Source organism: Sparus aurata, chromosome 5 (genome assembly GCF_900880675.1).
Source record: "Sparus aurata chromosome 5, fSpaAur1.1, whole genome shotgun sequence".
Lineage (NCBI taxonomy): Eukaryota > Metazoa > Chordata > Actinopteri > Spariformes > Sparidae > Sparus > Sparus aurata.
Genome location: NC_044191.1, coordinates 80,402 through 104,531, shown reverse-complemented (window position 1 = coordinate 104,531; position 24,130 = coordinate 80,402). Strand labels below are relative to the sequence as shown.

Genomic DNA, 24,130 nt, shown 5'->3' with positions numbered 1-24,130 from the left:
ACAATACTTAACTTGGTAAGACAAATTAAACAGAACTTCGTTCTGGAAGAAACTTAAAAGTTGAAGGACTCAAAAGAAATCGATCGATGCAGTGAAAAATATAAAGTTACAAGAAATAACGAAATAACGAAATAATGTGTGAGCAACTTCTCTTAAGACATATGACATCCACTGTGACCCAGTAAAATAGTGAAAATAAGCATGTGAACTGGGAGTACATAAACAGACGGGGACAGAAACAAAGAAATACAACATTTATATGAGTGAATTCCTCTTCCTCTTGGAAATTATCATGAAGAACATTAACTTTCATGCAAATAACATTAAAACAAAGAGTAAATCATTTGTAAATACAATGCTAACCAAAATCAGGATTCTATAGAATTTCTTTCACTAATTGCAAAAAGACATGTCCTGATTACTCATCTTACACATGTAGCAATATGGAAGTAATTACACAAACATGGTCAGTAGATGGCAGTACTACCATGTAGCAGTAAAAACCTTAAGTAAATGACTCAGGCTTGGAAAGTGTTAGAACAACAACAAATGAAAAAAACAGTCACTTCATGCAGATTTTAAAGGGTACTGCAGAGGTAGAAGCATTTGATATTATTTTTATTTGGAATGCAGGACGATTTATGATCCTACTTGACTGCTCAGACTCCCCTGTAAAGAAAAGTGGGTAAATTTCAAAGTCCCATTTGCTTGTGTCAGGGCTGATAGGGATAGAAATTCACACTAGGGTGTCACCTGCCATCCGTTTGATGTCAGTGATCACAACCAATAACCAAACAGTCAATACCAATTCAAAGATGAGGTCTGAATTTTCCCGACAGCAGGACAGGTTTCATCTCTGTCCTGTGGGTGTGACAGTTGTCTTTTGGCCAATGTAATCCTACCAGACCTGTATTGTAAATTAGTTTGAAATGTTAAAAGCAGTTTTTCCTTGGAAGTGGGAAAGCCTTTCCCTTCTGGATCGCAGTATCAATGATGCGATCCAGAAGGAAAAAACAGTTTGTTTGAATGTACCTATGATGACATGCCCATGGAATGCAATCCTGCTGAGCTGTTTCCACTACAGTATCATAGTCATTATTCTGAAATATGCCATTCTGCATCAGTAGTACTTAAATAATTTAATGCAAATACTTTTGTACATTTACTCAAGTATAGTATTTATACACTGTGTTATTGCTATATATTGCTTGCTAATACAAGATCTCAGTACTCGTTACACTTCAATACTGTTCTTGTTCAGGGAGCACTTAAAATAAACTGGTGGTCTCTATTCTTCCTCTCATGCTGTAGCTTAGAGCAAATGTGTTTTTCCTCTCTTACAGGAATGTATGGGCTGCCCCGCCCATGGTACTTCCCTCTCCAGAGGTCATATTGGTCAGGCAGTGGACGCTCTGAGACCTGGGATTGGCCATGGTGTGGAGGCAGTTCTGCCAGGCTCAGTGTGATGGAGGAAGATCAGGCTTGTGCGATGGACCAGCGGAAGACTGGTACAGACAATTGATCATTTAGCATCTACCATCGACCATGTATCGCTTATATGCAGATTTTCTTTTTCTGCATAAACACACTCTCCTCTTACTCTAATTTATTATTTAACTTCTGACTTAAAACATTTTTGTTTATATCACAATTATTAACCCATAGAGGTGTGAATCTTTGGCAGACTCTATACAGTCTGATTCTTAGGTCTCCGATTCTATTCAAAATGGATTCTTGATTCAAAACCTACTTGTACTATAGAATGTGCAAGTGCTGCCCTTGCAGTTGAGTTCCTCCTTTTTCACTCCATCAAGATCACCATATAAACTTTGAGAAAATAGATTTTTTATGTTGTGAATTATGTAAATTGATTCCTAATCATCGAAGATCATTATTCCTATTTGAAGCAATTTTTACCCCACCCATATTGGCTAGCCAAATATGTTTGTTTGCTTTGCCTTCTGAGAGCTGCAGCTGGTTAGCTTATCTCAGCGCAAACACTGAAAACAGAGCAAAACAATTTATTAAAGGTTAATAAAATTGATTTTGTTGTGCTTGTAGCATTAAAATAATACATTTAAATGATTAAACATTGTCCCGGTTGCTCTGGACCATCCTCACAATGCTTTGTCAACAGATTTTATACAGACTTATCCTTCAGTAGACAGTCCTTCCAGAAAAATGCAGGGTTTTTTTGTGATTGTTGCGGGCAGAAATCCTTGATTATGCGGCACATTTTCTTAAAAAATGCGATGGAATATGCAGGATATTTATGCAATTTTATGCAATGAAATTGCGGGAACTTACAAAAACTGCCGTTTGATGAAAAAGAGAAAAAAAAGTGATTCCCCCAACACCCTGTTCTCACCAGGCTACTACCTTAACCCTTGAGGCACCTTAGGGTACCAAACGTGTACACTCTGCTTTTTTTACGTCTTTAATTCTCAATATCTCGGTCAGTTTAAATGCTAATTATATGAAACTTGGCCAGGATTAGTTTTTTATTAATACTTTTAAAATTCCATGATCACCTCTATTGTAAGATGTATAGATTAGGAGATTCGCATGTGTACCTACACTCTTTCACCTAAGGCCCGATTTGGACACATTGACTCCCATTATAACCACATATTTTTGATATACTGTGTTCCTGACATATTATAATGCTTTTCCCATGAATACCTAATAAATCTAAGCCTCTGCCTTCAAAATACAGGGAAAACAGGTTTTAGGTCTGATGACCCCCCTCAAGCCCCCAGGGGCAGCAGAGCTTTATCACATACAGTTTCAATGGAGGCCTGGTTCTCTTACTCTGCAAAATGCATGGCAATAAAAACACTGAACACCATAAAAATGGTCTTAGTTCATGGAAGTGATATAAAAGAGTGTGTATGTGTGTGTGTGTGTGTATGTGTTTGTGTGTGTGTGTGTGTGTCCGCATGTGTGTGTGTGAAATTTGAATAATCAAAGGCCAAATGAGCTGTTTGCTTTTTGCTTTTGCTGTTTGTTGATCAGCAGAGAGCCACCTCTCCTGTTGGATGTGTGGTACAGCATGTTTACACAGGTGCATGTTTGAAGTCTGTGAGAATAGTTTGCAGCCTTGTCTGGCTGGTCATTTCTCCAGCAGCCAGCCATGAAGAGAAACTAGAGGAGGCTCTTGCTGCAGTCTTGCAGTGAGAGTGAGCAGTATGTCACTGAGGTAGATGTTACCAGCAGTGAGGATTCATATGAAAACCAGGAGGGATCAGGGGAGGAACTCCTGCCAGGCACAGAGGGGTCCTTGGAGCCCTTGGAGGTCCTTGGAGGTCGTTGGAGGAGGACGAGGATGAAGAGGTGGTGGAGGAGGAGGAGGAAGAAGAGGGTGAAGAGGCAATGGAGGATGACACTTCTCCATGGAGAACCAAACATGGGAAACTCCTGTGGTCTCCCACACATAAAGAGTCTCTGCCATTCTTTCCCCCTCCTATCTTGACTGCAGGGCCGACGTACTACGCACTTGCCAGAATCAGCAGCACTGAGACTGCATTTGACCTTTTTTTCTCTGAGGACATCCTGCAGCTAATTATGCACTTCACCAACGTGCAGGGAGGAGGTCAGTAAATGAATGGATAGATTTGATTGAGGAGGAGCTGCAGGCCTACCTGGGGCTGCTGATATTAGCAGGCATGTTCAGGTCACAGCATGAGTCAACCAATGAGACAATGGGACAATGAGAAGGGATGTGCAATTTTTGTTGCAACAATGTCCCAGAAGAGATTTTTGCAGATCAGCCGTGTGGTTCGATGACAGACTGTCCTGGCCAGACCGCTGCACGAGAGACAAGCTGGCCCTGATCAAGGACCTGTGGAGCAGATATGGAGCACCCGCCTCCCTGAGCTGTTTAACCCAGGGAGGGACATATGCACTGATGAACAGCTGGTCCCTTTTAGGGGCCGCTGTTCATTCAGACCGTATATGCCCTCCAAACCTGCAAAGTATGGGTTGAAGATTTGGACTTTCTGTGACATGCAGACCACGTATGCCTGGAGGCTCCAAGTGTATACAGGGAAGCCTGCCTCAACACCTAGAGAGCAGAACCAAGGGATGCAGGTGGTACTTCAACTCACTGATGAGCTTGAGGGCCACACAGTCACCACCAACATTTTTTTTTACATCTTTTCCTCTCGCTGATGAGTTACAGAAGAGGAGGATGGCCCTGGTGGTTAGGTCCAGTAAACCTGAGTTCCCCCTGCAGCTGCTCAACATCAGACACAGAGAGGTGCTTTACTCTGTGTTTGCAATCACCCGCAACAGGACTGCTGTTTCTTATGTCCTGAAGAAAGGCAAGAATGTTCTTGTCTTGAAGTCAAGACAAGAATGTTCTTGTCTTGAAGTCAAGACATCGGGAGCCACAAGTCCAGGAATCTGGAAAACCAAAACCTCAGATCATCCTGGATTACAACAGATGCAAAGGGGCTTTGGACCACCTAGACCAAAAATAATAATGTATCCAAATCAGTGTTGTTATCAATTATTGACCCAGTCAAGGCTCTAATGAGCTCATCCTAAATATTCCACTTTGTACTTTATTTTTGGACAATATTCATATTTTGTGTTTTTCTCATTGATAAAATCAGGTGTTTTATGACATAAAGGGCATAAAAATATGAAAAAAAAGAATAAAAATATAAAAACCTTTATATCTATGGTTAGGTCTGAAGTTGTTGAAAAGATTTGATGCAGTGAAAGTGAAAAAAAATATTTATATATGACATTTTTATTACAATTTAATGAGGTACCATTTTGGGTCCCGAGGTTAAAACTTGTAAGTTTGTATAAAAAACTGTCATTGCTCCAAAAATAATAATGCATCAAAATCAATGTTGTTATCAATTATGGACCCAGTCAAGGCTCTAATAACCTCATCCTAAATATTCCACTTTGCACTTTATTTTTGGAAAATATTCATATTTTTTGTTTTTCTCATTGATAAAATCAGGTGTTTTATGACAAAAAGGGCATAAAAAAATGAAAAAAAATATAAAAAAACTTTATATCTATGGTTAGGTCTGAAGTTGTTGAAAAGATTTGATGCAGTGAAAGTGAAAAAAAATATTTATATTTGACATTTTTATGACCATTTAATGAGGGACCATTTTGGGTCCCGAGGTTAAAACTTGTAAGTTTGTATAAAAAACTGTCATTGCTCCAAAAATAATAATGCATCAAAATCAATGTTGTTATCAATTATGGACCTAGTCAAGGCTCTAATAACCTCATACTAAATATTCCACTTTGAACCTTGTTTTGGGAAAATATTAATATTTTGTGTTTTTCTCATTGATAAAAATCAGGTGTTTTATGACAAAAAGGGCATGAAAACATAAAAAAAACATTAAAAAATATAAAAAAACTTTATATCTATGGTTAGGTCTGAAGTTGTTGAAAAGATGTGATGCGGTGAAAGTAAAAGAAATTCTTTTTTTTTATGACATTTTTATTACAATTTAATGAGGGACCATTTTGGGTCCCGAGGTTAAAACTTGTTAGTTTGTTGAATAAACTCTCATTACTCCAAAAATAATAATGCATCAAAAGCTATGTTGTTATCAATTATGGACCTAGTCAAGGCTCTAATAACCTCATACTAAATATTCTACTTTGAACCTTATTTTTGGAAATATTCAAATTTTCTGTTTTTCTTATTGAGAAAACTCTGGTGTTTTTATGATTAAAAGGGCATAAAAACATAGAAAAACATAACAAAATCATAAAAACTTTATATCTATGGTTAGATCTGAAGTTGTTGAAGAGATTTGATGCGATAAAAGTGAAAAAAAAGTTTTTATATATGACATTTTTAGTACACTTTTATGAGGGACCATTTTGGGTCCCGAGGTTAAAACTTGTATGTTCATTTTAAAGGTGCCTCAAGGGTTAATGTAAGAGTCATTTCTTGTTATTTCCTATGATAAGCAGCATACTACATCACAGAAAGTGCTGGGAATATTTAAGTTCTCAGCTTGTTTTATTTCAGACCTTAATAAACACATGGCTCAAACTTACAAAACATTGATGAGTCAAACAAGTTCTGTAGCTTTACAAAGGGAATATGCTACAATGAAGAGAATGAATGAATGAATAAATAAAATATAAAAAAATAAAATGTGCTTCCTGTTTTACAGAGGTAGCTGTACAAAACAGACATCATCTGTTAAAATAAGTGCTTCCAATGCACAAAGTGCAATCTCTTACTGCAACGTAAATTTACATACTACTAATAGACGCGTTTTTCTGGAGGGACTGAGTAGAAAGTAGTTCCAGTGGGATCAGTCCACAGTGAAGTCTGGAAAATCAACAGGAACATTATTTTACGAGCACAACAAACTAAGTTCCATTCAATTCCATTGGGGGGATGAAATTAAATTGGCTGTGACAGGGGACCAAGTGGAATGACTACATCTATGCTCTGTGTCATATAACCCTTTTGACCATTCTGAATAATATATGTGTGTGTGTGTGAACGTACACACTCTAGTCTAGCATGTAAGTGACCACAAAATGATCATGTAAGAGATAGTGCTATTAAAACTAAAACTAAAATCATAGTGAGTGAGAGAGGTGGAAGTTTCTTTATATCTATTTTTATGTTTAAGAAATATCGTCCTACACCACTTATTTCTCCCTTTCTCATTTCTCCTCCAACCCCAGAGGAGATGCGGGGCATAGAGGAGGAGCCGAGCCACCTGCCATTGGTGGTGTGTATAGATAAACTGACCAAGGTGTACAAGACTGGCAGCAAACTGGCTCTCAACAAACTGAGCCTCAACCTCCATGAAAACCAGGTGGTCTCCTTCCTGGGACACAACGGGGCTGGAAAGACCACTACCATGTGAGGAGGACTAGTGTGTCTATTTGTGCATGATACAAGTAAACTCTGAAGATCAGTGTCGATCTGAAATACGCTTATATAAAAAAGACTGTTAATGTTATCCAACTGTGATGTGACCATCCTATAGTTTTATTCATCAGCTGGCGTACCCCGTTAAACTTCTCTTTAAAGACATGCCATCCCACCTTATATACACTGATTACACTAGTACAATGTTTTCAGAATTCAGTCAGTGAATTAGTTGTTACACCTGTCTGTCTGAATGATGCAGAGGTCCATGATATTGATGCATGCAACATACAGATCTTGCTTGAATTACCTGATACCAATGCTACTTCTATTGACTGCCTACACTGAATTGTGATAGGTCCATCCTGACAGGCTTGTTTCCGCCCACATCGGGCTCTGCCACCATATATGGTCATGACATCCGCACGGAGATGGAGCGCATACGTCAGAACCTTGGCATGTGTCCACAGCACAATGTCCTTTTTGACAAGCTGAGCGTGGAGGAGCATCTGTGGTTCTACTCCAGACTCAAAGGCATGGCTGAAGAAGACATACGCAAGGAGATGGACAAGTCAGTACAAGAGCACTGCATTTCACTTAATCCTTCAGTCATTTGCTTGTGGCATTCAGACGGATATAATAAAACATTATTATTGTTATTATTATTATCATTATTATTATACACTATATATGCTGAGTTGTCCTCCATAATACTTAACTACCATTGATGACAGAACATGATCCATGCAGAACTCGAGAGGTACCAGTAGTTGCCTCACAACCAGTATCTTTCTACAAGCTGTCATTCCTAACCTGCCAGCAATTTTTAGGGGGGGCACAGTATTGAATGTTTGTATTGGAATGGAATTATTAAAATATAATTCATGCATTCATTGTAATGCTTTGGGGCCACACAAATTATTTTCACTTCCATTACTCTGCTTTACATCAGATGCCTTTATAAGAAAACAAGGTCTCTTTTGTGTTCCCCTGTTTATTCATTCAAAAAAAACATTTTTTACATGTTTTCTTCATAAAATCATTTATGAAGCAAACATTGAATCAGCACTACAAGGGTCAATGTATCCTCACCACTCTGCTGCTCTGTTTCACTTTTCTAACACAAACTCACTTTCATTCATTCATTATTTCCTGTTGCTTTCACGTTCACATTTTTACTGTAAACTACTGTAGTTGAAGCTCAATGGAATATATTAAATAATCTGGATTACTGAGTGAATGAAGATTTCTCTGTTAAACAGAAAAACTGGGAGACATGACACCATGTTGCACTGATGAAATGTACATTATACTGACTTCATTGTATTAGCTTTAATGGTGCAGATAACAGGTTATACTGAAGTTGTACAGCTATAGTCATAGACACTGATATGGATGTTTGTATCATCTCTCCAGCGATAAACACATTGCTTTGCTCTGTGTGTGTTTGTGTGTGTCACCAGGATGATTGTTGACCTGGAGTTATCAAACAAACGCCATAGCTTAGTGCAGACGTTGTCCGGTGGGATGAAGAGGAAGCTGTCTGTGGCCATCGCCTTTGTTGGCGGCTCCAGGGCTGTCATCCTGGACGAACCCACGGCAGGCGTTGATCCCTACGCTCGCAGGGCCATCTGGGACCTCATCCTCAAGTATAAACAGGGTGAGTGGAGGCTTAATACTAGAGGAGAATTTTGCATCATGCTCCAGAAACTATTTTCAAAATTTCTCATTGCAATCTGTTTTAGTTTTGAAGAAAAGAAAGTTGTAGCCCACTAAGAGACATAGATTTTTTTGTCTTGTTACTATCAGCGCTTGCTTCAGCAAAACTGCTTTAACTTCAGGCATCTGCTGTATAAAACATGTCCCTCAGTAACCCAACATCTTTGCATATCAAAGAATTCCTTGGCTTGGTCTTAATTGCAGAGGACAAGGCCGCCTGTGGTCGTACTCTGCATAAAGACGAAGAAACATTTAGACCTTGATCACACCAAGTCTCATCACCACAGATGCAGCTGCTTCAAAAATGTTTGGAAATGTGTGTTGGGCACACAGCATGGTGCGCCTGTGGGGCACTGCTTCGTGTGCAACTGGGTGAGCTATTGTAACTAAAGGAAAAATGGAGAATATTTCACCTTCTAAAAACCTCTACAAAAACATAAACAACACAGCGCGTAACGCAAGAGTGCATACAAGGTGCTGTTTTTGTCTTGTTGTGTTGTTGAAAACTGCAGGACATGTCTTGGACATGGTTTTATATCGTGGTTATTGCACAGTCCATATCAAGCTATTCAGTGAAAGTACACTTCCTGCCTTTTTTTGTTTTGACGTTAACTGTCATGCAAGACCACCTGCTGTATTTGTATAGAGAGTATTTGAATGTGTGTTCTGCCTCTGCCCCAGGCCGCACCATTCTGTTGTCCACCCACCATATGGATGAAGCTGACCTTCTGGGAGATCGCATTGCCATCATCTCACATGGGAAGCTCAAGTGCTGTGGCTCGCCTCTCTTCCTGAAGAGCACCTATGGAGACGGATACAAACTGACACTGGTCAAAAAGCAGAGTGAAGGCCGAGGTGTGTGAACACACATATATATGTGTGAATCCTGAGTGGCTTGTGTTCTCACCTTACCCACCAGTAAGGCTATTGGACTGTAAATCATCAACATATTTAAATAATTCAGATAATTCGTACATTTCTGTATTTATGGTGGTTTATGTGACAAATGTCACCTGTTGCACATATTTTTATTCAACACTGCATGGTGTGTGTCAGTTATTTGGTAGCCAGACCTGAGGACCTAAACTTATGTGTCAGTGGTCAGGGGAGCGAAGGGGAAGAAATTATATTACGATATTAAATGATTTAATAAGATATTTGTGCTAACCGATTAGTTATTTAGCTGACTGCATCAGTCTGATCTACTGGGTCGTTCGGCCAGTTAGTACCTTATTAGATGGCTGTAATGAAACCAAACCAGAGTCCTGCTTCTGAGGACAAAGAAAATCCTCAACCTACACTTACTGTATTTCAAACAATTCCTACTTCTGCTTCTTTATCAAATGTTTTCTGATAACACAGTATTGCCAGTGGTAGAAGAAGTACTCAGAGTTTGTAGTGAAACAAATGTATTGAAATTTATTGAAAATGTATGGTACAGGATATATCAGTTTAAAGGTCCCATATCATAAAAAATGCTCCTTTCGTTCCTTACGTAACGAAAGGAGTCATTATCATAGGCTGGCCTCCACTGCGTGGTGATAGGAGATATCAGAGAGGGGGGCGTCCATCCCCCGTGGTGAAGTTCGGTGTGTCCAGCGGAGAGACAGCAGTGTTTTGCAACGTTGTCGCTCAGAGCTAGACACGCAATTTGTGACGGAGCGCCTTTGAACGCCCGTCACTCCCTGACCGGCGCGCTCTCTCTCTCTCAGAGAGTGCCGGTGCCGGGAGCGCACGCTGCGCTCTCATTGTTCCGGCGGAGCCAAGCTCCGTCCAAACTGTTTCTCACAGACCGCATCTTGCAGTCCAGCAGTGACACAAACTTTCTCCCATTTCCCTGAACTCTGTTTGCCCGCCGTAGGTCGTCGAGGGTGCACACTCGGCGCCTACGCAACACACATACACATACACACACACACACATACACATACACACACGCTCACCTGCTGTTGCTGCAGAGGTCTGTCTCGGGTTCACGGCCCGAACCGAGGCAGTTCCGGATCGCAACATAAATAGCGCTGGTTGGCGCGCTTCAATGGGTCAGCTGACCGCGGACTATACCAATATTATGGTTTATGATGAATGTATGGGGAATTGAGGTTATATGGAGGGTTGTTAGTGCCACATACTGAAGTGAAAGTTAATGGGGTTTTTGTGTTTGGGTATTCTGTTTCCCTGTTTATGTGTTGAAACCCCTGTGCTGTGATAATTGGTTTGCCCGGGGGAGGGGCCAAGGGGGTATTTAAAGGAAGCTCAGCTCACTTGAGGGGAGCATTCGGCTGAGAGGCATGTGGGTCCTAATCGCTGCTGTGAATCCTGTAAATATTTTTGCTCGTCATCCTATTGTAAATATTCCTGACACTTTGCATTGCCACCTGTGGGTATTTATCTTCGGTTTTGGTGTAAATAAAAAATCACCATACTAAAGTTTGCCGACTGGGCCATCATCTGTCCATCTCAAAGTGCGAACCCCGACACAATTGCTCTGTTGTTGGTTGTAATAATCAACATAAGTGCCTATATTCTGTCCCAGCTACAAAAGAACAGACGAGACAGTGGTTGTGTTTCATTTTTAAGGACAACATGCCGGCTGCTGATCGTGTTAGCTTGTATGTGTGTGCTTACCACTTACATTGGCTTACCACAAGTATCAGTCCCAACCATACAGGACCCAGCAACTGCACCCGAGCCACCGATAAGTGTCGCCGCGGTTTGATAGTATTTACAGTTTCCGATGAGTATGGTGAAGTCAGCTGGAAATTGGCTAACTAGTTAGCTCCACTTCGGTCCGCTATGCAATGGCGTTTGAAGCGAGTTTAATGTTAATAAAATTACGAGGGAGCTTGGTTGTCACAGTAAAAAGTCTGGAAACATGTGCAGACTGGAGACAGAGACGATGCTAACAGTGTCCAAGAGTTTGGAGACTGTGTTGGAGACAAACACAGCTTTCGCTAGTTGTTAGCCATTAGCTACATGGTAGTAACTGTAACAACACATACAAACAAGCTAACATTATTCAGCCACACTGACCATTCTGAAATGTCCTGCTGCAGCCACAGAGTCTGTGCTTCTTCCAGAGCCTCTCCTTCTGGGTCCGATTCTGGGTCAAACTGGTATGGTTTTAACGAAAAAATCTCCGCGAGCCATAGTGTTACATCCACCATAAACATTAGCGTATGCTACCGTTAGCATAAGGGGGTTTCTCTCTCTGAGAGTGACTAGCAGGCAAAGCTCCCCAAGTAGGCGTTGACAGACGGAGCTCATTAGCATTTAAAGGTGCAGGCACAGAAACAGATTGCTGTGAACAGAGCTCAGCAGAGCGACTTTTAGACAGCTGAAGTTCAGTGAGTTCAGCTGGAGTGTTTGGGGCAATACATATCGAATACAGAGTTGTTGGACCTCTGACAGCTGTGTGAAATTGATGAAAAACAGTATAATATGGGACCTTTAAAACCACATTAAATGTATACAAATCAAAAGAACTATTTTCAGTCCATCCCCATGATTGGCTGTGTTTTTCAGTGGCAGAACGGTTTTCTTTTCCTTCCCTGTCTGACTCTTTTTGTGTTTTCCTTTCATCCTTCAGGCCAGGGCAGCCAGCTGCAGCCTCCTTCATCTCTGTCCCCGTCCTGCTCTCTGTCGCCTTGCTCAGAGGCCCGGGTCACCCAGTTTATTCGCCAGTTTGTGGCATCGTGCCTGCTGGTATCCGACTCCAACACTGAGCTGTCATATGTCCTACCATCTGATGCTGTCAAGAAAGGCTGTTTTGAGAGACTGTTCCAGGTATTCAAGTATCCTTGTTTATTTTATTTATTCCAAAATGTAATTGGAGTTTATTCCTCTTGAGATAAACCATCTTGTTTCTGAGGGGGACACAAAACATAAACCTTTACAAACATTTAAACAAACAACAATGGCACACATCCCAAATCACACCCACTGCATCATCAAGTCATCAAGTGTCATTAAGATAAATAATAACATAAAATAAAATAAAATGAAAAATAACATTATGCCAAAATAATACGCCTACTTATGAACTGGAAAAGAAGGTAAACACAAGAACACTTAGATTTGAGGTAAACAAACAATGAAGGAGAAGAATCAAAAAAAGAAGGAGAAACCAGTCTGAGTGAGCGAGCCACATTGTTCCAGTCCCATGAAATCTTAAAATCATGTCTCCCAATTTTTTTAAGATTCTGTCCTCAATAAAACAAAAACGTTGAGCATGCCTGAGTGAATATGGTGATCTGAATAAAACTTAAAGCTGTTTTAAGTATAGAGGATAGTTAAAATAAAGATCTGAAAACAAAGGGCAGCCAATGAAAATGTATCCTAGAGTGAAGTAGTAGCCATAACTCAATGATGCATGTGCCTAGGACACAAATTTAAGAACATTATTATAAACTACATTTAAGGGGAAAATATGTGAATCAGTAGTGTACTGGTGATGATGTCATCAGAATAAATGATGGTAAATAAAGCTATTGTACAATTTGTTTTCTTACTTATAAAAAAGTAAGGTAATGGTAAGGTAAAAGTAACTGACCTACATAGCATTCTGGGCCAGCATTTTATTTCTAATACAGTCAATACGGGGATTAGGGTAAGTACCCAGTATATAAATGTTGTGACTGCGGTAAAATTATTAATTGCCAATTCAGCAAATGAATGATTCAGATTATGTCCAACAGCAAATAACAACAAGACTTCTGCTTGTTTAAACAGAGTTTAAAAAGGGCATCTTCAGACTGGCATGTTTCACTTTTTTCAGCATTCTGTGTTGAAGATTCACCTAAACCTGTCCAGTGTGTCCTATAATTTAATACTGAACACAGGCTGTCATTTGAATATAACACCATACAAAACCATTTAGATTTTACTCAGCATTAATCAAACCCTCAGAACTTCATTAAAATTCAAGTGAAGACCCCAAAGTTTTCAAAGATACCAAATCTGAATACTCTGATTTTTTTTTATTGAATGGTGCAACCATAAAACATTTTGTGGTTTTGTGGCTCATAAACTATTTGTCCCATCACCTGAAACAAAACCATTTCATACAACATGACAAATTCATGGCCAAGCAAAGTGAAACTACAGAAAATTGTCCTTTTGATTGATTGATGCCCTTTCCATGATGATATGCAAACACACAGCTTGTTCAAGTTTACACAAATGCTGTATCCAGTGGTTTTTACACATCTATAAAACAAAAAGGGTATGGGCTATATCAACATTTGCACATATTTTTTCAACCTTGCAAGTTAGCACAGTGTCCACACTATGTGGCCTCATCAGCAGAGCTACACACAGAACAGACAAAAAAGGTTCACGTTGACACCTGCTAACACTTGGCCAAAGTTTAATCGGCTAATTCATGTTACACTGTAGAGAAACACTCTTTTGTTTTTTGTCCTTCCAGGCTTTAGAGCAGAGCTTGGACAGCCTGGCCTTGACCAGCTTTGGGGTGATGGACACCACCCTGGAAGAGGTCTTCCTCAAAGTGTCTGAAGAGGACCTGTCTCTGGAGAACAGTGACGCCGGTGAGACCATTTTTCCTCCCGTGTCGTCAAAGAGCTGATCAGCTCAACAAAGATTGTGGCCCAACAAAAATTGATTTCTGCAAAATGTTCACTGTCTGAATAAAAATGATAAAACTTTTTAAATGAATTATTTTGCTCCACACTGAGATGTTAATATCTCACTGTCTCTCACTGTCGGTCCCTGGGCAGACATGAAGGGTTCGCCAGGGGGAAGCTCCGTCGGGAAATCTTCAGTGGAATCAGCAGGCCTGGGGGGCCCACAGGGTGAGACTGGAACTTCAGCAGAGATTGAGAAGCCGGAGGTGGAGCTGAGTAATCTGATGATGTGCTCGAGGCTGAGCCAGAGCCAGTCGTCCTTGAAATCTACCTCGTCCATCGGCTCAGTGAGGGGGGATGAAGGGGGACTCTACGCAGACTTCTATGGAGATTACTGTCCACTCTTTGACCATGGACAGGAGTCTGACTCAGCCAGCCTAAGGGGTAAGATAACAGGATGACAGGTGTGCTGTGTCAGTTATTAACTGTTGTCCTGAGTCGCTGAGCCTATTGACAGCTGCAGCCAGAGATATTGGTTGATCCAGCATGATGTACATGTTTTTAACTTCAGTGCTCACATTGGGTCTAATGCGACATCTCCTATGAACAGACCAGTTCTTAAGTGGCATGTGCAAGTAATTAAGGAGAACTTGTGGCACTCAAATAGTTTCTTTTATTTTTATTCTTTTCTATTATTTATCTTTGGACTTAGAATATTACTAAAATAAAGATGAAATAAAGTAAAAGGTAAGGACAGTTAGCACAGCGCCATTCCGTTCATAAGTTAAGATGGTTATGATAGTTATATGAAATGGCCAGAGGTGATCACTGAAATCTAGGTGTTTTCAATTGAATGCACTTTTTATTCAAGTTTCTGAGATCCATCCATCCATTTTCATCCGCTTATCCGGTGCCGGGTCGCGGGGGCAGCTGCCTGAGCAGGGACACCCAGACCTCCCTCTCCCCGGATACCGCCTCCAGCTCTTCCGGGAGGACCCCAAGGCGTTCCCAGGCCAGCTGGGCGACATAGTCACACCAGCGTGTCCTGGGTCTTCCTCGGGGTCTCCTCCCGGAGGGACATGCCAGGAACACCTCCCGAGGGAGGCGTCCCGGGGGCATCCGAAACAGATGCCCGAGCCACCTCAGCTGGCTCCTCTCGATGTGGAGGAGCAGCGGCTCTACTCTGAGCTCCTCCCGGGTGACAGAGCTCTTCACCCTATCTCTAAGGGAGCGCCCTGCCACCCTGCGGAGGAAACTCATTTCGGCCGCTTGTATCCGGGATCTTATTCTTTCGGTCATGACCCAAAGTTCATGGCCATAGGTGAGGGTCGGAACGTAGATTGACTGGTAAATCGAGAGCTTCGCCTTTCGGCTCAGCTCTCTCTTCACCACGACGGACCGATACAAAGACCGCATTACTGCGGCCGCTGCACCGATCCGTCTGTCAATCTCACGCTCCATCCTTCCCTCACTCGTGAACAAGACCCCAAGATACTTAAACTCCTCCACTTGAGGCAGGAACTCTCCTCCCACCTGGAGGGAGCAGGCCACCTTTTTCCGGTCGAGAACCATGGCCTCGGATTTGGAGGTGCTGATTCTCATCCCAGCCGCTTCGCACTCGGCTGCAAACCGCCCCAGGACATGCTGGAGGTCCCGGCTCGAAGGAGCCAACAAGACCACATCATCCGCGAAAAGCAGAGATGAGATCCATTGGCTCCCGAACCAGATCCCCTCCGGCCCGTGGCTGCGCCTAGAAATTCTGTCCATAAAAGTAATGAACAGAACCGGTGACAAAGGGCAGCCCTGCCGGAGTCCAACATGTACTGGGAACAGGTCTGACTTACTGCCGGCAATGCGAACCAAGCTCCTGCTCCGGCAGTACAGGGACCGTACGGCCCTTAACAGAGGGCCCCCGACCCCGTACTCCCGGAGCACCCCCCACAGTATGCCACGAGGGACACGGTCGAATGCCTTCTCCAAGTCCACAAAACACATGTGGACTGGTTGGGCAAACTCCCATGAACCCTCGAGCACCCTGCGGAGGGTATAGAGCTGGTCCAGTGTTCCACGGCCAGGACGGAAACCGCATTGTTCCTCCTGGATCCGAGGTTCGACTATCGGCCGAATTCTCCTCTCCAGTACCCTGGAATAGACTTTCCCGGGGAGGCTGAGGAGTGTGATCCCCCGATAGTTGGAACACACCCTCCGGTCCCCCTTTTTAAATAGGGGGACCACCACCCCGGTCTGCCAGTCCAGAGGCACTGTCCCCGACTGCCACGCGATGCTGCAGAGACGTGTCAGCCAAGACAGCCCCACAACATCCAGAGACTTGAGGTACTCAGGGCGGATCTCATCCACCCCCGGTGCTTTGCCACTGAGGAGCTTACGGACTACCTCAGTGACTTCGGCTTGGGTGATGGATGGGTCAACCTCTGAGTCCCCAGCCTCTGCTTCCTCTATGGAAGGCGTGTCAGCGGGATTGAGGAGATCCTCGAAGTATTCCTTCCACCGCCCGACGATGTCCCCAGTCGAGGTCAACAGCTCCCCACCTCCACTGTAAACAGTGTTGGTGGAGGACTGCTTCCCCCTCCTGAGGCGCCGGATGGTTTGCCAGAATTTCTTCGAGGCCGACCGGTAGTCCTCCTCCATGGCCTCCCCGAACTCTTCCCAGACCCGAGTTTTTGCTTCCGAGACTGCCCGTGCTGCCGCACGCTTGGCCTGCCGGTACCCGTCAGCTGCCTCAGGAGTCCCCCGGGCCAGCCAGGCCCGGTAGGACTCCTTCTTCAGCTTGACAGCAACCCTTACTTCCGGGGTCCACCACCGGGTTCGGGGATTGCCGCCGCGACAGGCACCGGAGACCTTACGGCCACAGCTCCGGACAGCCGCGTCAACAATGGAGGTGGAGAACATGGTCCATTCGGACTCAATGTCCCCAGCCTCCCTCGGGATCTGGTCAAAGCTCTCCCGGAGGTGGGAGTTAAAGATCTCCCTGGCAGAGGGTTCTGCCAGACGTTCCCAGCAGACCCTCACGATACGTTTGGGTCTGCCAGGTCTGTCCAGCTTCCTCCCCCGCCAGCGGATCCAACTCACCACCAGGTGGTGATCAGTTGACAGCTCAGCCCCTCTCTTCACCCGAGTGTCCAAGACATACGGCCGGAGGTCAGATGACACGACCACAAAGTCGATCATTGATCTCCGGCCTAGGGTGTCCTGGTGCCACGTGCACATATGGACACCCTTATGCTTGAACATGGTGTTTGTTATGGACAAACTGTGACTAGCACAGAAGTCCAGTAACAAAGCACCACTCGGGTTCAGATCGGGGAGGCCGTTCCTCCCAATCACTCCCCTCCAGGTAACACTGTCATCGCCCACGTGGGCGTTGAAGTCCCCCAGGAGAACGACGGAGTCCCCGGTTGGAGCACTCTCCAGTACCCCTCCCAGGGACTCCAAGAAGGCCGGGTACTCTGCACCGCTGTTCGGCCCATAAGCCGAGACAACGGTGAGAGCCCTATCCCCGACCCGAAGGCGCAGGGAAACGACCCTCTCGTTCACCGGGGAGAACTCCAACACATGGCGGCTGAGCTGGGGGGCTATAAGCAAGCCCACACCAGCTCGCCGCCTCTCGCCGCGGGCAACTCCAGAGTAGAAGAGAGTCCAGCCTCTCTCAAGGAGTTGGGTTCCAGAGCCCAGGCTGTGCGTGGAGGTGAGCCCGACTATTTCTAGCCGGTACCGCTCAACCTCCCGCACCAGCTCAGGCTCTTTCCCCCCCAGTGAGGTGACATTCCATGTCCCCATGGCTAGAGTCACCATCCGGGGATTGGGCCGCCGGGGCCCCCGCCCACGACCGCCACCCATATCCCTCTGCACCGGCCCCGTCTGAACCCTCCCGCGAGTGGTGAGCCCACGGGAGGGCGGGCCCACGTTGCTCGTTCGGGCTGCGCCCGGCCGGGTCCCGTGGGCAGAGACCCGGCCACCAGGCGCTCGCCTGCGAGCCCCAACCCCAGGCCTGGCTCCAGGGTGGGGCCCCGGTGACGCCGATCCGGGCGACGTGCACGTCCTTGGTCTTGTTTTATTCATCAGGGGCGAGTGAACCGATCTTAGTCTGACCCGTCACCTAGGACCTGTTTGCCTTGGGAGACCCTACCAGGGGCATTAAGCCCCGGGCAACATAGCTCCTAGGATCATTCGGGTGCTCAAACCCCTCCACCACGATAAGGTGCCGGTTCAAGGAGGAGTTGTATCATAATTAATATGATTCAATGAAGGACCATGGCGACATATTACATAAAAACCCTGAACTAGAGAAGCTTGGTTCAGTACTGTGCACCCTACTACTGGAATGAACTGCAAAACAAACTAAACAGAGAGGAACTCATAAGTTGGAGGGACTACAAGGTTTTAGAGATAATTTGAGATATTATTCATGTGTTTAAAGGTTTATTGTGTGGTTGGCGTCTGCTTTCTCTGACTGTCCAGCTGCAAAGTTGTTTATATGTTGATTTTTCTCTGTTGTAGAAGAGATCTTGTTTTCACCTAGATCTCTCCCATAAACAGTTTTAACAGTGAGCAAAATTTGCACTGCAAAATGTGTTTCGTCAAGTCTGCAAAGTTATCCAGACAGGCTGACATGCACTTTAACTGTTACTCATTTCATTATTAATCCATTTTCTCTTTTTCATCTGATGTTTCCTTCACCTCCAGGTGATGCAGAGAACCCCTCGTCCCCAGAGCCAATGGTGCTGGAGGGGCAGGGCAGCTTCAAGCTGGACGGTTGGTGGTTAAAGTTAAGTCAGTTCCATGGCCTCATCGTCAAGAGGTTCCACTGTGCCAAAAGGAACACCAAGGGACTTTTCTCTCAAATCCTCCTACCAGCCTTCTTCGTCTGTGTGGCCATGACCGTGGCTTTATCTGTGCCTGAGATTGGTGAGATTTTACTCATTCGGGTATCAGTTTTTGTTCCTGCTGCTCAGGAGAAAGAGAATCGCTATCTATAGAGTGTTTAGTACTGTTATGAACAGCTCACGAGGAAAAGGGATCGCAACATAAAGTATCTTATTAAATCAAATGATTGGTCTGTTCTACTGGGTCATTTGGACAGTTGTCCCTTATTAGATGGCTGTAATGAAACAAAACCAGAGTCCTGCTTCTGAGGATAAGGAAAATCCTCAAACAATTCCTACTTTTGCTTCTCCATCAAATATAATGTGTCCTGATAACACAGTATTGCCAGTGGTAGAAGAAGTATTCAGAGTTTGTAGTGAACAAATGTACTGAAATTTATGGTACAGGATATTCCAGTTTAAAAACCACATTACATTCATTATTACAATTCAGATATATAATGATACCAAATGTCCTTTGATGACCTTTGTATGGAATGATTTTAAGGAATTCTCTCTTAACTTATACCTATTATTCCAAACATAGATGATAGGCTCAGCGATGATATTATTTATTCCATTAACAAGCTTATAGACCTCAATCATGTCACCTCTATGTATTCTGTATACAAGAGCTGGTAATCCTAATTTTCTTGACCTCTTCATATGACATCATTTTTAGGCTTGAGATTAATTTAAAATCTCACCAAAGACTTATAAAATATAAAAAATATTTCTTAACATACTTTTTTTTTTTTTATTGCGCCATCATAGAATTTGCTTTAGATTTTTGTGAAATACATTCAAGTGAACCATCCATCACTACACCTACAGTATGTTCTTTTCCTGCCTCCACGTTCTAAACCACAAGTTCTCTAATTGTAATAATAATAATAATGTTAATATTAATCATGTTATCTACCAGTGACTGGATCTTCAGACACAGGTATCTTTATATTACCTGTACCTTATACCTTACCTGTGTCACCTGAGACACATTCACTGCAATCTCCATTTCAGTAATTGTGAGACTGCTAGCAGTAACACAATGACAACAACACACACACACACACACACACACACACACACACATAGTTCTGTTAGGACCCAAATGCAGAGAACAGAGACAGGAAGTAGTGAAGTAAGGATTTATTGATACAAAGTGCTTGGGATGTCCCGATCAGGTTTCTTGTACCCCAATCCCAATCCGAGGCCTTTAATATTTAGTAGCTGCCGATACCGAGTCCTGATCTGATACTTTGCCTTAACTAATATTTTCCTTGATAATACAGCTGCATTAAGAAAAAAACGTACCTGTATCCAAGCTGTTCCTTAATAGTTTTTTTAATTTTGTTGAAACAATGTATATACTTTCATATGGCTCTTTCTTATTCTGCTGTGACAGTAGACCCTCGTGTACAGCCAGTTGAAGTGTGTGTGAGACACAGCCCCCCTTGGTACTTCCATATCAACCATTGCTATTTTTTAAATTCCTTATGTTGTCACGTAAAATTACGTGGAAGCGCTGTTGGCCTATTTCACACGCGTTCAGAATCTCCTCGATTGCCTGTTTTACATGCTCTGCTGTATGAGACCCACGAAACTAGTGCGCATACCAGCACGTTGCTTTCTAATTTAAGTTTTTTCCACACTGCAGACATTTTATCCACAGGTTTGCAAGAATAACGTTACGTGCGAGTTCTGCCACAAATTGTGCTCTGATGTAAAAAAATCCTTGGGCTGAGGCGTAGGTTTGGGCTGGAACGCTGATAGTGAAGAGACCAGGTAGATAAAGCTGTGGGTAAAGAGTTGATCTGATTCAGGTGTGCCAGGGTCATGTGAGGGGGAAAGGAGGAGGGAAAGGAGAAACAACCAGGCTGCCACAGTAGCACCATGGCACATTGTCACTAAATGCTGATGCTGTGCGTACTTTTAAAAAATATAGAAAACCCTAAAGTTGTTGATGAACCTCTATGCTTATGTTTTTTTTACAGGAGATTTACCACCCTTGATCTTGTCCCCATCTCAATATCATAACTATACCCAACCGAGAGGCAACTTCATCCCCTATGCCAATGAAAACAGACCCCAGTACAGGTAAGATGACATTTGTTCGAAGACATGGTGGTCTTGGCAGTGATAAAGCCACAGAAACTGAGGGTCAGGCTTATAGAAAGGACAAGTGTAAAAAAGAAGGATGGTCGGCCAAAGCAACATGATAACACATAGCTGGTTCTAACATGTCCAAGCTCAACAGCTTCAAAATGAAGACACATGCCTTGAAATGATAATATTCATCATGTTCACCATGTTAATTTAGCTAACTTAGTTTAGCATTAGCATGCTAACATTTGCTTATTTACTTACGTGAAGATGATGTTTATTCATTGTCAATAAAAACACTTTGACTTGCAAACCTATTGCAGACAGGATTTAAAAAAAAACACTTTTTACATTTTGTGTAACAGATGATATTTGCACTCACACACTCAATCCAATCTGCACAGGTTCTTTTTGATTATCTTTGGCAGATTTATGGGTATGTAAAGAGATTGATATCTCCCTGACTCCTCTGTTAGGGCAGGACAGATTACACCAATATTCTATGGAATGCTGTAATTTCAATCCCCAGTATAGCTATAACCAAGGTCTAACTAATGATGAATCGACTGCATTTATATAGCCCTTTTTTTAGTCTATGACTACTCAAAGTACTCTACAATACATTCATCCATTCACAAACACATTCATACACTGATGGCATACATGGTGCTGACCTGCTTATCAGGAGAGAGAGCGTTTCTTTTCAAAGTGCCTCATGGAATTTCTGTGCTTAGTTATTCCCACATAACCTCACACCCATTGACACTGACATATACATATATTTTACACACACGTTTTTTCAATTGAGCCATTTGGGGTTCAGTATCATGTCCAGGGACTCATGGAACCACGACCCTCCATTCCCTGTTCCATTAGTGGATGACCCGCTCCACCGTCAGAGCTGCTGCTGCCTGAATGTAACTAAGGCCACTGAAATAACCCATTATTTGAAAAGCACACAGTATATTTTGGAATAGACTGTCTTTGTGATGATCTATAACCATTGTAGAATCTTAAAATAGCATTGCTGTCCTTCCTTCTCAGGGGTAAGCTGTCACCAGATGCCAGCCCGCAGAAGATCATCAACACCCTCCGTCTGCCCTCAGGTGTTGGTGCTACCTGTGTCCTCAAAACCCCCTTCAACAGCACCCTGGACCAGCTGGCCCAGACCCTCAACCCCAGCGCCAATAACTCCAAGACTCTGGCTGCTCGCTACTTTGACTCCATGTGTCTGGACTCCTTCACCCAGGGGGTCCCCCTCTCCAACTTTGTACCCCCGCCTCCCTCACCAGCACCCTCGGATGACCCTGACCCTCGCTTTGAGGATGGACTCTGGAACTTCACTGTTGCTCCTCCGACCACAGTCCATGGTGAGTCTGTCTAATAAAGCTGATAAACCACTTTCATATATGCAACCCACTTAAATGTGTATTTTTTAAACTAAAGACCATCTTGTTATGGTCATGTTGAAGCCCAACCCATGAGTACTTGATAGTGATTACATAAGGTCATGCACATCTTCATACTTAGCTTTCATATTGATCTGAACCAAACTGTGAAATTTCGTCACTGTTTAACAGTTGGGACATTATCACGATGACAAAATCTGTCCACAGACAGACAGACAGACAGACAGACATGCCTCTGTGGTAGTTCCTGCTACAATAGGTGTCTCCAGGACCACCTTTCACAACTGAGACACACACACTCACTCACAAGGTGTCGCTGTTGCGGCTGTTTAATACATTTTAGAGTTCACATTGAAATATTGCCACTCTTTATATACCAGCTGTACCGTATTAAAAAGACTGGTGCTGCAGTATTGGAGTCCTCTGGAACATATATATTACAATATGAAATAAATACAATGTAGACCCTGCTTTGCTTAATAAGTTGGTCAAGAATTATTTTGTTGAGAACTACAACATAACGAGTCTACCGAACCTATAGCGTAACATCCCCGCCCCCCTCCTCCTGCCCTCTGCCTCCCTCTCCGTCCTCCGTTCCCCACTCGCTGCAGTTGGCGCTTAGAAAGGTAAACTGTGTGTGTGTGTGTGTATTTTAGCCTTTATATATATCCATTGCAGATAGAGCAGGCCTGTATATAAGGAGGACTGTGATTATTTATACAGTTTAAACATGTAGCCAACAAATCTTTTGCAGCAAGTTTTGCAACCACTGTCATGGCAGATGAGGGAGACGAAGACAGGGAGGGACAGGGCAGCAGACCTGCCAAAAAGAAGAGGGTCCATGTCCCCCAGAAGTTTTTGAATAAATATCAAGAACAGTGGCCATGCTTGTGACCTGCGTCTATATTTTCTTTATTAAAAGTATTGTAATCAAAAATATAGGTTTTATTGTTTTTTTATAACCGATTTCCAGCCAGTGAATGGGGAAATTACTGCATGCAAAGCAATAGAGTTGCAAAAGTCTGCGAAAAAAAGCCGCACAACACAAGTGGTACCCAAAATATTTTGACAAGGTTGGCAGGTCTGTTAAAGTTACATCTTGGCATAGTTCTGAGAGAAACCAGACTGAAATTAATCAAATATGTTGTTTTCCTCATCATTCAATATCAGCCATAAAACTATTGTGAATCTTGTTATTTCCACCTGTGCTCAGAGCCGGTGACGTCTCCTACCACCCTCCCCCTTTCTGTCCATGAGCCAGTGCGTTGCACCTGCTCCATGCAGGGGACAGGCTTCTCCTGCCCCAGTGGGGTTGGAGGGCGGCCCCCCCTTATGAAGGTGGTGACAGGTGACATCCTGGTGGACATCACAGGTCGCAATGTCTCTGAGTATCTTCTCTTCACATCCGACAGACTGCGCCTGCACAGGTAGGAATGCTAGGGGTCCTTTCATTAAGAAAGCTCTGAGATTTGGTCTCTTCCAAAACCACATTTTTTTTCATTAGCTTACTTTGATATGAAACGTTAACATATTTTTACATACAGCAAATTTTGG

The 24,130-nt window shown here is 43.2% G+C and overlaps 1 protein-coding gene and 1 long non-coding RNA gene across 3 annotated transcripts in view; one reads left to right on the top strand and one right to left on the bottom strand.

Annotated features, from left to right (window-relative positions):
- abca2 (ATP-binding cassette, sub-family A (ABC1), member 2) overlaps positions 1-24,130 on the top strand; it is a 118,102-nt gene that overhangs the window by 81,644 nt on the left and 12,328 nt on the right. For both annotated transcript variants that reach the window (XM_030416483.1, XM_030416482.1), the window contains 12 exons: positions 1,344-1,508; positions 6,691-6,871; positions 7,239-7,451; positions 8,344-8,540; positions 9,281-9,454; positions 12,186-12,382; positions 14,025-14,145; positions 14,335-14,625; positions 18,886-19,107; positions 21,059-21,161; positions 22,212-22,537; positions 23,790-24,003. In XM_030416483.1, the coding sequence (XP_030272343.1) occupies positions 1,344-1,508; positions 6,691-6,871; positions 7,239-7,451; positions 8,344-8,540; positions 9,281-9,454; positions 12,186-12,382; positions 14,025-14,145; positions 14,335-14,625; positions 18,886-19,107; positions 21,059-21,161; positions 22,212-22,537; positions 23,790-24,003 (2,404 nt within the window). The remainder of the gene's footprint in view (positions 1-1,343; positions 1,509-6,690; positions 6,872-7,238; positions 7,452-8,343; positions 8,541-9,280; positions 9,455-12,185; positions 12,383-14,024; positions 14,146-14,334; positions 14,626-18,885; positions 19,108-21,058; positions 21,162-22,211; positions 22,538-23,789; positions 24,004-24,130) is intronic.
- Positions 8,194-10,591, bottom strand: LOC115581426 (uncharacterized). Its single transcript, XR_003984037.1, has 3 exons — positions 10,543-10,591; positions 9,325-9,401; positions 8,194-8,829 (listed from the first exon to the last, which is right to left on the bottom strand). It is a non-coding gene; the product is annotated as an uncharacterized LOC115581426 (long non-coding RNA).